The sequence below is a fragment of the Podarcis pityusensis genome, assembly GCF_964106645.2.
Source record: "Podarcis pityusensis genome assembly, chromosome: 4".
Taxonomy (NCBI): domain Eukaryota; kingdom Metazoa; phylum Chordata; class Lepidosauria; order Squamata; family Lacertidae; genus Podarcis; species Podarcis pityusensis.
Window position 1 is genome coordinate 3353515 of NC_138027.1, and position 13364 is coordinate 3366878.

General features: G+C 45.7%; 1 protein-coding gene across 1 annotated transcript in view; it reads left to right on the top strand.

Moving 5' to 3' along the window:
- The first annotated feature begins 3543 nt into the window (after positions 1-3543).
- LOC308475127 (uncharacterized protein) overlaps positions 3544-13364 on the top strand; it is a 32752-nt gene continuing 22931 nt past the window's right edge. The window contains exons 1-3 of the mRNA XM_081002051.1: positions 3544-3807; positions 4089-4171; positions 4291-4417. Coding sequence (XP_080858177.1) covers positions 3633-3807; positions 4089-4171; positions 4291-4417 — 385 coding nt within the window. The 5' untranslated portion in view covers positions 3544-3632. The remainder of the gene's footprint in view (positions 3808-4088; positions 4172-4290; positions 4418-13364) is intronic.

A 13364-nucleotide genomic window follows, 5' to 3' on the forward strand; every position in this document is an offset into this window, starting at 1 on the left:
CTTTAGCTGAGATTCCTGCATTGCTGGGGGTTGGACTAGATGACCCTGGGATCCCCTCCTATCTCTCCACTCCTGAATTCTAGGAGGAGCTTCCTTGCCTCCTGCAAAGCCCTTTTCCCTGCAAGCTCTTCCTCTGGTTTCTGGCCAAGGGAGGGAGATGCTCAGAGCCCAACAAAGAGCCAAAACCTCCCCCCCCCCCTCCAAGCATCTCTGGCCATTGGCGTAGCCAGACTGCCCCCCTGCATCAAGAAAAAATAACAAAAATTCAAAGAAATCTGAGGTTCTGCCCTGGCTCCGGGAGTCTGCAATGGGGGGGGGGGGGGAGCTGAGCTGGGTGGACTCGGCTTGGCAAGGGTTAAAGGGAACTGAGCTGCCTTCCTAGAGAGGACAGGAAGCAAGGGGGGCTGGTCCTCCAGAGCTAAAGCCCCTCCCTCCCAGTCGTTTCCTGCAAGGAAGGGGGGGTGTTGCTTTGGGGTCTCTCCTGCAAGGGCCGAATCGCAGCCCCCTCCTGGGATCTGGTGAGTCTCCTCTCTCTCTGGGATCTGGTGGGGGGTCCCAGGGCTGCAGCAGGGGAGGGGGCCTGGGGGGACCCCAAGTCAGGGAGGAGAGGGTCAGGGGTGCAAAGATTCCCCCCCCCCCCATATGCTCCTGCTACCCAGAGGAGGAAGGAGCCCCAGGGCTGAGAGCCAGAGCTTATTTCCAGACTCCCCAGGAGGAAGGTCAGGGAAACGCGTGCCGGGAAGAGGCGCCTGCCAGCCAGAGCCTACCCACACCAGGCAGGAAGGCAGAGGCGCCTGCCAGCCAGAGCTTGCCCACACCATTCAGGAAGGCAGAGGCACCTGCAAGCCAGAGCCTGCCCACCCCATGCAGGAATGCAGAGGCGCCTGCCAGCCAGAGCCTGCCCACACCAGGCAGGAAGGCAGAGGCGCCTGCCAGCCAGAGCCTGCCCACACCATTCAGGAAGGCAGAGGCACCTGCAAGCCAGAGCCTGCCCACCCCATGCAGGAATGCAGAGGCGCCTGCCAGCCAGAGCCTGCCCACACCAGGCAGGAAGGCAGAGGCGGCTGTCAGCCAGAGCCTGCCCACACCAGGCAGGAAGGCAGAGGCACCTGCCAGCCAGAGCCTGCCCACACCATTCAGGAAGGCAGAGGCACCTGCAAGCCAGAGCCTGCCCACCCCATGCAGGAATGCAGAGGCGCCTGCCAGCCAGAGCCTGCCCACACCAGGCAGGAAGGCAGAGGTGCCTGCCAGCCAGAGCCTGCCCACACCAGGCAGGAAGGCAGAGGCGCCTGCCAGCCAGAACCTGCCCACACCAGGCAGGAAGGCAGAGGCGCCTGCCAGCCAGAACCTGCCCACACCAGGCAGGAAGGCAGAGGCACCTGCAAGCCAGAGCCTGTCCACACCATTCAGGAAGGCAGAGGCGCCTGCCAGCCAGAGCCTGCCCACACCAGGCAGGAAGGCAGAGGCACCTGCAAGCCAGAGCCTGCCCACACCATTCAGGAAGGCAGAGGCGCCTGCCAGCCAGAGCCTGCCCACACCAAGCAGGAAGGCAGAGGCGCCTGCCAGCCAGAGCCTGCCCACACCAGGCAGGAAGGCCAGGCTCGCCAAGCAGTTCAGTTCTGGGGAGGAGAGCCGAGTTTGGAGAGGTCTCCTTTTGGGGGTTTCCAGAGGGAGGGGGCTCTTCTGTGCTGAGAGGGACTCGCTCCCGGCCGCATCCTGATCTCCCCTTGCAGATGCAGAACTCTGTGCAGTGCTCAGCTCTGGGGTTCGCCCAAGAGGATGCAGTTTCTGGACGCTCCTGGGCCAAATCCTCTGAGCGGCCGATAACATCAAGTCAATCAAACAATCTTGGCAGAAATGTCATGAAAACACAGCATAAAGCATTGTGAAAACAGCACCAAAAGAGACCAGTACGAAATGCTGGCGCTCAACTATTAAACCACCAACAATAATAAAGTCAGATTTGCCTCAATCAGAGCCTAGGCCTTTTCAGTTCCTGGTGGAACGCTCTGTCTCCTGAGACCAGGGCCCTGCGGCATAGTCTACGAGTACATTCTGCCAAGGGCTCCATAGGTACATTTCACTTCATCTTCAAATATAGAATAAAAGGAAATGATCTCAGGTGCCACGGTGGACCTCTCTGTTGAGCCATCCGCCAAAATACCAAAGAAATTGACTTTACTCCGTTGGGCATTGAGTTCCAGGCAGAGGCTTTTCAGTCTTTCCGCCTACCCTTGGGCCATTTTACTTGAGGCCTGGACGAAGGCATGGGAAGTCCTGCATCGAAAAGTGCAAGGAGGACCAGCCCCTCCCCATTCGTGTGCAAATCCCTCTCCCTTGCTTTTATTGCCTGTGCCATTGGGATTGACATAGGATTTGACCTGGCAGATTTAGCACAACCAGCGTCTTGTTGAGTAAAACAATCTGGAAATGGGTTTCACATGTCAGTCAGACCAAGCCCAGAGAATAAAACATCACCATAAGCAGAGAACATGGACTCATGCACTATCTGGTCTTAAAGGAGCCTGAGAATTTTATTGACTGAATGACTCCTCTAAGATTTCACCCACTTCCTTCCAGATCACAAAAATGGCACATTTAACACATGTACAAAATTTCAAAAGCAGAATATAAATATATACACCCTGTTTCATTCCTTTATGCTGCTCTGCCTTTCACAAAACCTGTGTCCTCGGCCCAGGCAAATTCTTGGCAGTCAGGGCATACCGAAACATCAGAGAACATCCTCAGCCATGGATGTTCTCACTACAACTTTGAGAAAGTTGGTGGATTAACATTTCCCCCCTGAGGTTTTACATTACTATTGTTGCTGCTGATAGACTCTTCTGCCTCTTTGTCTGGTTTCCTAACAATTTTGGCATTGCTGCCAAAAGAATCTGAAATGTTACCCCCCCCCCCAATCTATATTTATTGACAAAGGGATTTTGCAGGATTCTTGGGTGCTAAGGGGGGAAAGCGAGAGAGGAGGGTGTATAAACTTTATAGCAGAACAATGTATTTGCTTTGTAGGATTTCCTAGAGCTTTTCACTACGACAGACAGAACTTGGCAGAAGACCAAAGGGTTCCTTCCGATCTCTCAGGGGCTTCCTGAGAGCACAGATGGATGAGCGAGACTCAGCTGGCCCTGGAAGAGGAAGAGGCCATGGCAACCAAACTGGGACCACTGGGGGATTCTGGCAAAACCCAGTGCAGAAGATCCTGGGTGAGGAGGACACCCTCCGCTCAGAGGTGCAGAGCCAGCAGGTGAGGCAGTTCTGCTGCCAGGAGGCCAAAGGACCCCGAGAGGTTTGCAGCCAACTCTACCATCTTTGCCACCAGTGGCTGAAGCCAGAAAGGCACACGAAAGCTGAGATGCTGGACCTGGTGATCTTGGAGCAGTTCCTGGCTGTCCTTCCACCAGAGATGGAGAGCTGGGTGAGGGAGTGTGGAGTGGAGACCAGTTCCCAGGCGGTGGCCCTGGCCGAAGGTTTCCTCCTGAGTCAGGCAGAGGAGAGGAAGCAGGTGAGAGAGACTTTCCTCTGGATACTCCCAAGGGGCTCCAAACAGGATGGAGAACATCCCATAATGCTCTACTGTTGGCCCATTCTTTTTCTGGGAAGGCATCCATGAAATGAGATCTGACACCTTTAAAGCTGTTGGCCCTGACATTCGTTTTTTAATCATTCACCCCATTCTCTGTTTTGAATCCTTGTTTCTTTCTCAGGGAAAGGATCTCTTTGCAGAAATGGACCTGGATTCCTGTGAGGCAGAGAGGCCTCCGTTGGACACCAGAGAGAGGCAGATGGGTAAGGATGGAGGAGGTTTTTCTCTGTTAGGGCTCATTCTGTTCGTTTTCCAACTCATCTGTGGGTTCTTTTCATCTTTTGTTGGGGGAGATAGTGGGACCAAGAGCCCAGAGGAGGGGAGATATATTTTCCACACCTAACATCTGAAATGAACCGAAACATCCAAATGCACTGAGCAGGTGAGACTTTCTCAAAGGCCCCTCTGTAGTTTGAGATGCACTGATTCACCTGTGAGACAAGAAGACACTCTGGGCCTCCCCCTTACCTTTTTCCTCTTGCAGGTGACACAGTGATACTGGCTAGACCTCTTCAACCATCTCTGAATGGGGACACAATGGAAGCAGCGGCTGTGGAACCAGATCAGGTCAGGGGAAGCTGCCTTGCGGGGACAGAGGCCGAGGGGTGGAGCAATGTCCTAGCTCAAGGGGTGGTGGTGAACAACAGTGTTGTCTCAGAGGAAGATATTTCCCTTTTTTCTTTCAGGGTCCAGTGTGCTTTGAAGATGTTGCTGTTTGTTTCACGGATGAGGAGTGGACACTGCTGGATCCTGACCAGAGAGCTCTGCATAAGGACGTCATGGAGGAGAATTGGGGGATCGTGGCCTCTCTTGGTAAGGCTCCTAGTGGAATCATAATCAGTTTTTAAATTCAAAACTCTATATGTCACGAACTTCATATATTTTCACAGACCTCAACAGCGCCCCCTACAACACTGGATATTACAATATCCCCCCCCCCCCAAAAAACCCCTTGAATAGTAAATTACTGTTTTTTCTGTGAATGTTCTTCCTCCCGTTGCAGCTTATTAAACAAGCAGCAGCCTGGTCTGAACTCCCCAGACCCTTTTGACTGTATACTTCAGAGTTGTTAGGGAAGTTGACGTAGCTTCTGTCAGGTTTTCAGTTTTAGTTTTTCCTCCTGTCAGTCTTTGGTTGTCCAAAGAGAAGACTGACATTGGAAACGGAGGGATGCCATGATGGAGCCAAACAAAATCGATTCAAGAGAAGAGCCAGGCTTATCGAATCACAGGTTCCCCAAAGGATGTCGGTTGATCCCCGTTAATTAATGCAAGCAACCCTTCAGAAAACCATCCATCTAACCCACTTGTGTTATTCCTCTATTACCAGAGTTAACAAGTATTCTTCCTTAATTTCTCCCTGAGGCGCTAATCCATTACTCTTCATTGCAGATAGTGATGGACTGGAAATCAAGGACACTGGTGACCATGACAAAATCCCCACAATGGAGAACCTGATTGTGGGAAAAGTTCCTATTCCACTTCCCGTCAAAGAAATCCCATTGGGAAGAAACCATATCAGTGCATGGAATGTGCAAAGCGTTTTAGTATGAGCTCCTCTCTCACTAAGCATCAGAGAATTCATACAGGGGGGAAACCCTATCAGTGTGTGGAATGTGGAAAGCATTTTAGTGTGAGCTCCTCTCTCACTAAGCATCAGAGAATTCATACAGGGGAGAAACCCTATCAGTGTGTGGAATGTGGAAAGAGCTTCAATCAGAACGCCAATCTCACTTCCCATCAGAGAATTCATACAGGGGAGAAACCCCATCAGTGTGTGGAATGTGGAAAGAGCTTCAGGAAGAGCTCCCATCTCACTTCCCATCAGAGAATTCATACAGGGGAGAAACCCTATCAGTGTGTGGAATGTGGAAAGCGTTTTAGTGAGAGCTCCCATCTCACTAAGCACCAGAGAATTCATACAGGGGAGAAGCCCTATCAGTGCGTGGAATGTGGAAAAAGCTTCAATCAGAACGCCAATCTCATTTTCCATCAAAGAATTCATACAGGGGAGAAACGCTATCATTGTGTGGAATGTGGAAAGCGTTTTAGTGTGAGCTCCTCTCTCACTAAGCACCAGAGAATTCACACAGGGGAGAAGCCCTATCAGTGCGTGGAATGTGGAAAAAGCTTCAATCAGAGCTCCAATCTCACTTTCCATCAAAGAATTCATACAGGGGAGAAACCCTATCAGTGTGTGGAATGTGGAAAGAGCTTCAATAGTAACTCCAATCTCACTTCCCATCAGAGAATTCATACAGGGGAGAAACCCTATCAGTGTGTGGAATGTGGAAAGAGCTTCAATAGTAACTCCAATCTCACTTCCCATCAGAGAATTCATACAGGGGAGAAACCCCATCAGTGTGTGGAATGTGGAAAGAGCTTCAGGAAGAGCCCCCATCTCACTTCCCATCAGAGAATTCACACAGGGGAGAAACCCTATCAGTGTGTGGAATGTGGAAAGCGTTTTAGTGAGAGCTCCCATCTCACTAAGCACCAGAGAATTCATACAGGGGAGAAGCCCTATCAGTGCGTGGAATGTGGAAAAAGCTTCAATCAGAACGCCAATCTCATTTTCCATCAAAGAATTCATACAGGGGAGAAACGCTATCATTGTGTGGAATGTGGAAAGCGTTTTAGTGTGAGCTCCTCTCTCACTAAGCACCAGAGAATTCACACAGGGGAGAAGCCCTATCAGTGCGTGGAATGTGGAAAAAGCTTCAATCAGAGCTCCAATCTCACTTTCCATCAAAGAATTCATACAGGGGAGAAACCCTATCAGTGTGTGGAATGTGGAAAGCGTTTTAGTGTGAGCTCCTCTCTCACTAAGCACCAGAGAATTCATACAGGGGAGAAGCCCTATCAGTGCGTGGAATGTGGAAAAAGCTTCAATCAGAGCTCCAATCTCACTTTCCATCAAAGAATTCATACAGGGGAGAAACCCTATCAGTGTGTGGAATGTGGAAAGCGTTTTAGTGTGAGCTCCTCTCTCACTAAGCACCAGAGAATTCATACAGGGGAGAAACCCTATCAGTGTGTGGAATGTGGAAAGAGCTTCAATCAGAACGCCAATCTCATTTTCCATCAAAGAATTCATACAGGGGAGAAACGCTATCATTGTGTGGAATGTGGAAAGCGTTTTAGTGTGAGCTCCAATCTCCGTTCCCATCAAAGAATTCATACGAAGAGTGGAAAACCCTTCATTATACAGCTTTTAGCGCTAGAGAAACACACACCACTTTAAACAGGCCTTTGGCTGATTGACATCTTATGCCCTTTTAAAATGTGGTGGGGAGGTGGGGGTTACAGGTTTTGGGCTGTGTGTTTTGTGTTTTCATTGTGTGACTTTATGTTGTAACCGTCCTGAGACCTGTGGGTAAAGAGAATAAGAGCCAATTCTTAGAGTCTGAGGGGTCTTTGCCCCCCAATAAGATGTGACGGGGCCACACACCCCCAGTTCATAGGAACAGCCATTCAAATGGCATGCATGCACCGCATCCTGTGACTGTTTAACTGAGGCGGGGCTTACTAAACCCCTCCTATATATTACTCAAGTTGGCACCCCTGCTATAGGGTGCTATAGAAATGAAATAAATGCATAAATAAAATAACACCATCTTGATTGCCTTCATTTGCACATGTTCCAGCTTGTCAATATCCTTATTATTATCATTTTAAAATTCATGTCCCCATCATCTGAAGATTTCACGGTGATTCACAACATAAACAGACAAGATGAAAGCATGGCTTTCTCAAAAACGAGTCAAACTAGAGAAATCTCTCTTTTTTCTTTTTCTTTTTTTGGATGGAGTTACAGACTGTTTCTCAGGGGAATGCTGTGGTAATAGTGCATCTTAATTTCAGTAAGGTTTTGACAAACTCCCCTGTGATATTTATGTGAGGAAGCTGGTAAAATGAGGCTGAATGAGGTAACTGTTAGGTGGATTTGACTGACCGAACCCAAATTTTCCTCCTCCATGGTTCCTCCTCATCCTGGGGAAAAGTGACAAGAGGGGTGCTGCAGGGTTCTGTCCTGGGCCCGTTGTTGTTCAACGTCTTTATAAATTACTGAAATGAAGGAACTGAGGGGATGCTCATCACTTCTGCAGACAACACCAAACAGGGAGCGGAGGCCAATGTGGCAGAAGGCAGAATTAGATCAAGGGCAGGAATAGTACCACTTTCTTCTGCCTTGGTCAGGCCCCACCCAGAATACTGTTCTAGTTACAGGTGAGTAACCATGTTGGTCTGCCGTAGTCAGAAAAAAATAAAATGGTATCTGAAGAAGTGTGCATGCACACGAAAGCTCATACAAATAACAAAATTTGTTGGTCTCTCAGGTGCTACTGGAAGGATTTTTTTTATTTTGTTTCCAGAATACTGTGTTCAATTCTGGGCACCACTATTTCAGTATCTTAAATTATTGTTTGCCAAGGGAAATTAAGAAGGTGAGGGAACACAATCTATATTCCCTTTATAACACGTGGCCAAAGTTTATTGGATATATAAATTGTTAAGACTGTTGCCGGCATCCACCCAGCACTCATGGGAAAATGTGGCGTGATCTCTTAGAGTAATCAAATGAAACTTGTAACACATGGCAGGATGAAAGTCTGCAATTCCATCAGGAGAAGTTATTTGTTGTTTACTGTTATAACTATTGGTTTCTGAAAAGTTATCTTCTGTACCATGAAGATAAATAAAAACAATGTTTTTAAAAATGGTGGGGAAATCAGGTGTCCTCTTCCGTTAATCTGCTTGCATGTGTTGCGTGTTATTTGGAGTCTGTTACTGCCAGTTATTTCATATTATCTATGTGTTTCTGTGTGTTCAGGACACATGATTGCAGGTGAGATTGAATAAAAGACTTCCTAGGAAATTCCCTTTGACTGCTTCTGTATTGTTTCAAATGTGTCTTCACTTACAGATAAGAACAAATCATATTTATTACTGATGAATCATACCATTGTCAGCTCATTAATCTCCACCCCAACAAACGTTGCGCTTAGCATGAGCAGCTGCTTTCTTCCCAATTCTTAGGTGGAAAGAACTGATAATGAAAAGGAAGACGGGAGATAGACCCTTTCCCTCACCCTTTGGGGATCTGGGGGGCTTCATTTCACCCCTTAGTCCTGCTCCTGAAAGCTTGGCAGATGTGGAGTATTTGCTCACACACGGCCATGACTTAAAAATGAATCTTCAAAAAAAATAATTGAAAATGGTATTGCAGTGCTAAAAAGGCTCAAGAAAGCAATTCCTGCAGTAGCTGGCATCTTAGCGAGCCCAGTGCCACTCTGCCAACTGTCTCACTCCCAGCTAACTAATCTGGAAAGCTGTCTTGTCATCTCTGTCTGTAAAGACTTCCGTGTCCCTTGAATTCACAATTAAGCATTTCTGGAAGAGGAAATGATATGCTTTTGTTTAGAAAGCACTAATACTGGGCCACTGACTGTGCAACCTGCCAGCCCTGCCCTGTAGGAACCTCCAACTTTAAAGATTGATCTTTTGGTGTGGCAGCAAGTGTACTTTGGAACTCCCTGCCACTTGACATCAGGCAAGAGGCTTCACGGTCCACTTTGCAGCATTCAACTTTGTTACCGTTGCTGAGTTTGTGATAGCTAAATATTGAGGAGAGTGCAGCCAATCTCCTACGTATATCTGAATAAATTGAGAAAGTCTGGTTTTCAGTAACTACGATTAAGCTAAGATTTTGGGGGATGTTTTGAAAAAGTAAGTTTAGTGATCATTTATTTATTTATTTCATAAAATGTCTATACCGCTTGATGGTAAACAAAACAAAACCCTCAAGGCAGTTTACAAATGATACATTGAAATCATGAAAAATGTACAGCAATACTTTAAAACATGCAAAAAGTTAAAATGCTCATATTCACCTCAACTTTCTAAGCACCTGCACAGGCATGCTTTTAGCAGGTTCCCCAAAAAGGTGGGAGGCGCCTGCTTGATCTCAAGAGGCAGGGAGTTCCAAAGGGTCTGTGCCGCCATACTAAACAATTGAGGTCTTGTGTGGCACCTGTGGTTGAAGCGGTCGAGTGGGTGCCTGTGGGGTAAGGAGGGGATCTCGTGGGTTAACTCTTCCCTATGATAATGGAAAGGCCTTGATCTGGGCCTGGTAGCCAATGGGCAACCAGTGAAGCCCTCTGAGCCAAAGGGTCATATGCCGAGAAGGCCTCGCTTTGACAGCAATTGTGCTGCAGCAGTCTGCACCAGCTGAGGCTTCTGGATCAAGCGCAAGGGATGCCCCACATGGAGGGCACTGTGGTCATCCAGCCTTGAAGAAGCGAAGGCGTGAGGCCAGGCTCTCCCGGTCCTGGAATGTGGAACCATCTGCAGTTGCTCAAAGGCACTTCCAGCCGTTGAGTCTGCCTGAGTCTCGGCTGGATCAGGAAGCAGCTCAAAGTCCCACGAGGTTCATCATCATCATTTTTAATTTGTATACCGTCTTTCTACCTTACAATACTCAAGGCGGTTTACAAGCTGAAGAAACAAAAAAATGTACATCTTATAACAACCTAATGCAATACAAAAATGTGATAATAAAACTTTAAAATAAGCAACCTTCATCAAAAAGTAACATTCAACAATTATTAGTATAGTATAAAATAATAATATAAATATATACAAGTTTAAACAGAAGTCCACTCAATAGTTACAATAAATAATTTCTAAAGTGTAATCAGTAAAACAATGGCAAGCCACAGTACATAAAATAATACAATACAAATGGAGAAGCAGAGACTAGAGGGTGGTTCATATGGAGAGAATCATTGGCTTACCTTATTTACTTAATATTAGGTTGGCCAAGTCCTTAGGACCTTCAGGAAACCCAAATTTCAGATTGCATTGCAGAGAGGGAGTTCTGTGTGTCTTTATTTGTTGCAAAGAAGAAGATTTTTATTTATACCCCCCCCCCCCCGGCCAAGAACGGGCTCAGGGTGGCTAACACCAAACATAAAATACAGTTTTAAAAAAGCAAAAAAGCAATTGATTAAAATATAGCTTAAAATACAGCACCTTAAACCTGACCCTGTACTCCACCAGGAGCCTGTGCAGCTGGTAAGATAAAAGATAAAATCCCACCAGACATCATGGGACTTGTACAGGGTCATCTGAGCCTTTGGCAGCAAGTAATTTATAAGTTATTTTTTCAGCTAATGCTGAAATCCACATATTTCTATACCAAAGTGAAATCTGGAAATCATGTAAGGATTTCAGTGCTGGGTAGAGGTTTGGGTGCTGGACTCTATGACCTGGGGGACCAGGGTTCGAATCCCCACCCGGCCATGAAGCTCCATGGGGTGACCTTGGGGAGAAAAAGGTATTCTGAAAGGGTATGAAGAAAAATCGTTTAGGTGGAAAATAAATGAGAATCTCTTTGATGACCAGAAGATTGTGGAAAGAGCACAGAAATGTTTAACTGACTACTTTGTGAACAATATAAATAAGGAAACAAAAAAGAATATGGTTTGGGATGCTAGTAAAGCGGTCATGAGAGGTTTCTTTATTCAGCAAAATGCAATAAAAAACAGACTGAGAGAAAGAGGGAAGAAAGAAATCTTAAGACAAATAATGGAGAATGAAAAAAAAACTGATTAACAGACCTAAGGATGAAAAAGTCAAGCAAAGTATAAAACTATTGCAGACACAATTTGCTATGATAATCAATAAAGAAGTAGAGTGGAATATAAAAAGAATGAAACAAAAGAATTTTGAATTTGCAAATAAATCCGGAAAATGGCTGGCGTGGCAACTTAAAAAAAGGAAAGAACAAAATACAATTAAAAAGATTAAAGTAGAAGAGCAAGACATTGAGAATCCGAAAGGAATAAGGAAAGGATTTGTGGACTTTTATAGAGATCTATATAAAAGAAAAGAGAAATCTAAGATAAAGATGATAGAAGACTATCTAAAGAAGAAAGGGGTGCAAAAAATTCCAGTGACAAATAAAAATAAATTGAATGAACCAATCGGAATAGAAGTTAAAACGGCAATAAAAGACTTAAAAAGTGGGAAGACTCCGGAACCGGATGGATTTGGTGCAAGATATTATAAAGAAATGAAAGACATCTTACTTGTACCATTGGTAGAAGTTATGAACAACATTCTGAAAGAAGGACAAATACCAGAGACATGGAAAGAAGCATATATAACATTAATTCCCAAGCAGGACTCAGATTTAACTCAAGTTAAAAACTACAGGCCAATCTCGCTATTGAATAATGACTATAAAATATTTGCTAACATCTTGGCAAATAGAATGAAAAAGATATTAAAGGAATTGATCCATAAGGACCAAACAGGATTCCTGCCAGGGAGGCAGATGAAAGACAATATAAGAAGCATAATAAATATAATAGAATATCTGACTAATAAGAAAGATAAGCAAGCGATGTTGATATTTGTTGATGCGGAAAAGGCATTTGATAATATTTCTTGGGAATTTATGTTAAAGAATCTGGAATCTATGGAGATGGGTCACTCATTTGTGAATGGTGTAAGGGCAATATATTCTGAACAAAGAGCAAAATTAATTGTTAATAATGTATTGACAGATGATATTGCTATAACCAAGGGTACAAGACTAGGGTGTCCCCTATCACCATTGTTATTCATATCGATCCTGGAAGTCTTGTTGAGAGCGTTAAGAAGTAATGATTTGATAAAAGGTGTGACAGTTGGTTGTAAGGAATATAAGGTAAAAGCCTTTGCTGATGATTTGGTCATAACAATAGAAGACCCTATTAAAAGTGTTAAAGTAGTGTTAGAAGAGATAGAGCAATTTGGACAAGTTGCCGGATTTAAATTAAATAAGAGTAAAATGAAAATAATGGTTAAAAATATGGACCAAGAGATAATAGAAAGAATTCAGCAACAAACAGACATGGAAGTGGTCTTGACTATGCGGTCTTGACTATGCTACCACTCAGTGGATTTGTAACTGGCTGACTGACCGAACCCAAAGGGTGCTCATCAATGGTTCCTCTTCATCCTGGAGAAGAGTGACTAGTGGGGTGCCACAGGGTTCTGTCTTGGGCCCGGTCTTATTCAACATCTTTATCAACGACTTGGATGATGGACTCAAGGGCATCCTGATCAAATTTGCAGATGACACCAAATTGGGAGGGGTGGCTAACACCCCAGAGGACCGGATCACACTTCAAAACGACCTTGACAGATTAGAGAACTGGGCCAAAACAAACAAGATGAATTTTAACAGGGAGAAATGTAAAGTATTGCACTTGGGCAAAAAAAATGAGAGGCACAAATACAAGATGGGTGACACCTGGCTTGAGAGCAGTACATGTGAAAAGGATGTAGGAGTCTTGGTTGACCACAAACTTGACATGAGCCAACAGTGTGACACGGCAGCTAAAAAAGCCAATGCAATTCTGGGCTGCATCAATAGGAGTATAGCATCTAGATCAAGGGAAGTAATAGTGCCACTGTATTCTGCTCTGGTCAGACCTCACCTGGAGTACTGTGTCCAGTTCTGGGCACCACAGTTCAAGAAGGACACTGACAAACTGGAACGTGTCCAGAGGAGGGCAACCAAATGGTCAAAGGCCTGGAAACGATGCCTTATGAGGAACGGCTAAGGGAGCTGGGCATGTTTAGCCTGGAGAAGAGGAGGTTAAGGGGTGATATGATAGCCATGTTCAAATATATAAAAGGATGTCACATAGAGGAGGGAGAAAGGTTGTTTTCTGCTGCTCCAGAGAAGCGGACACGGAGCAATGGAT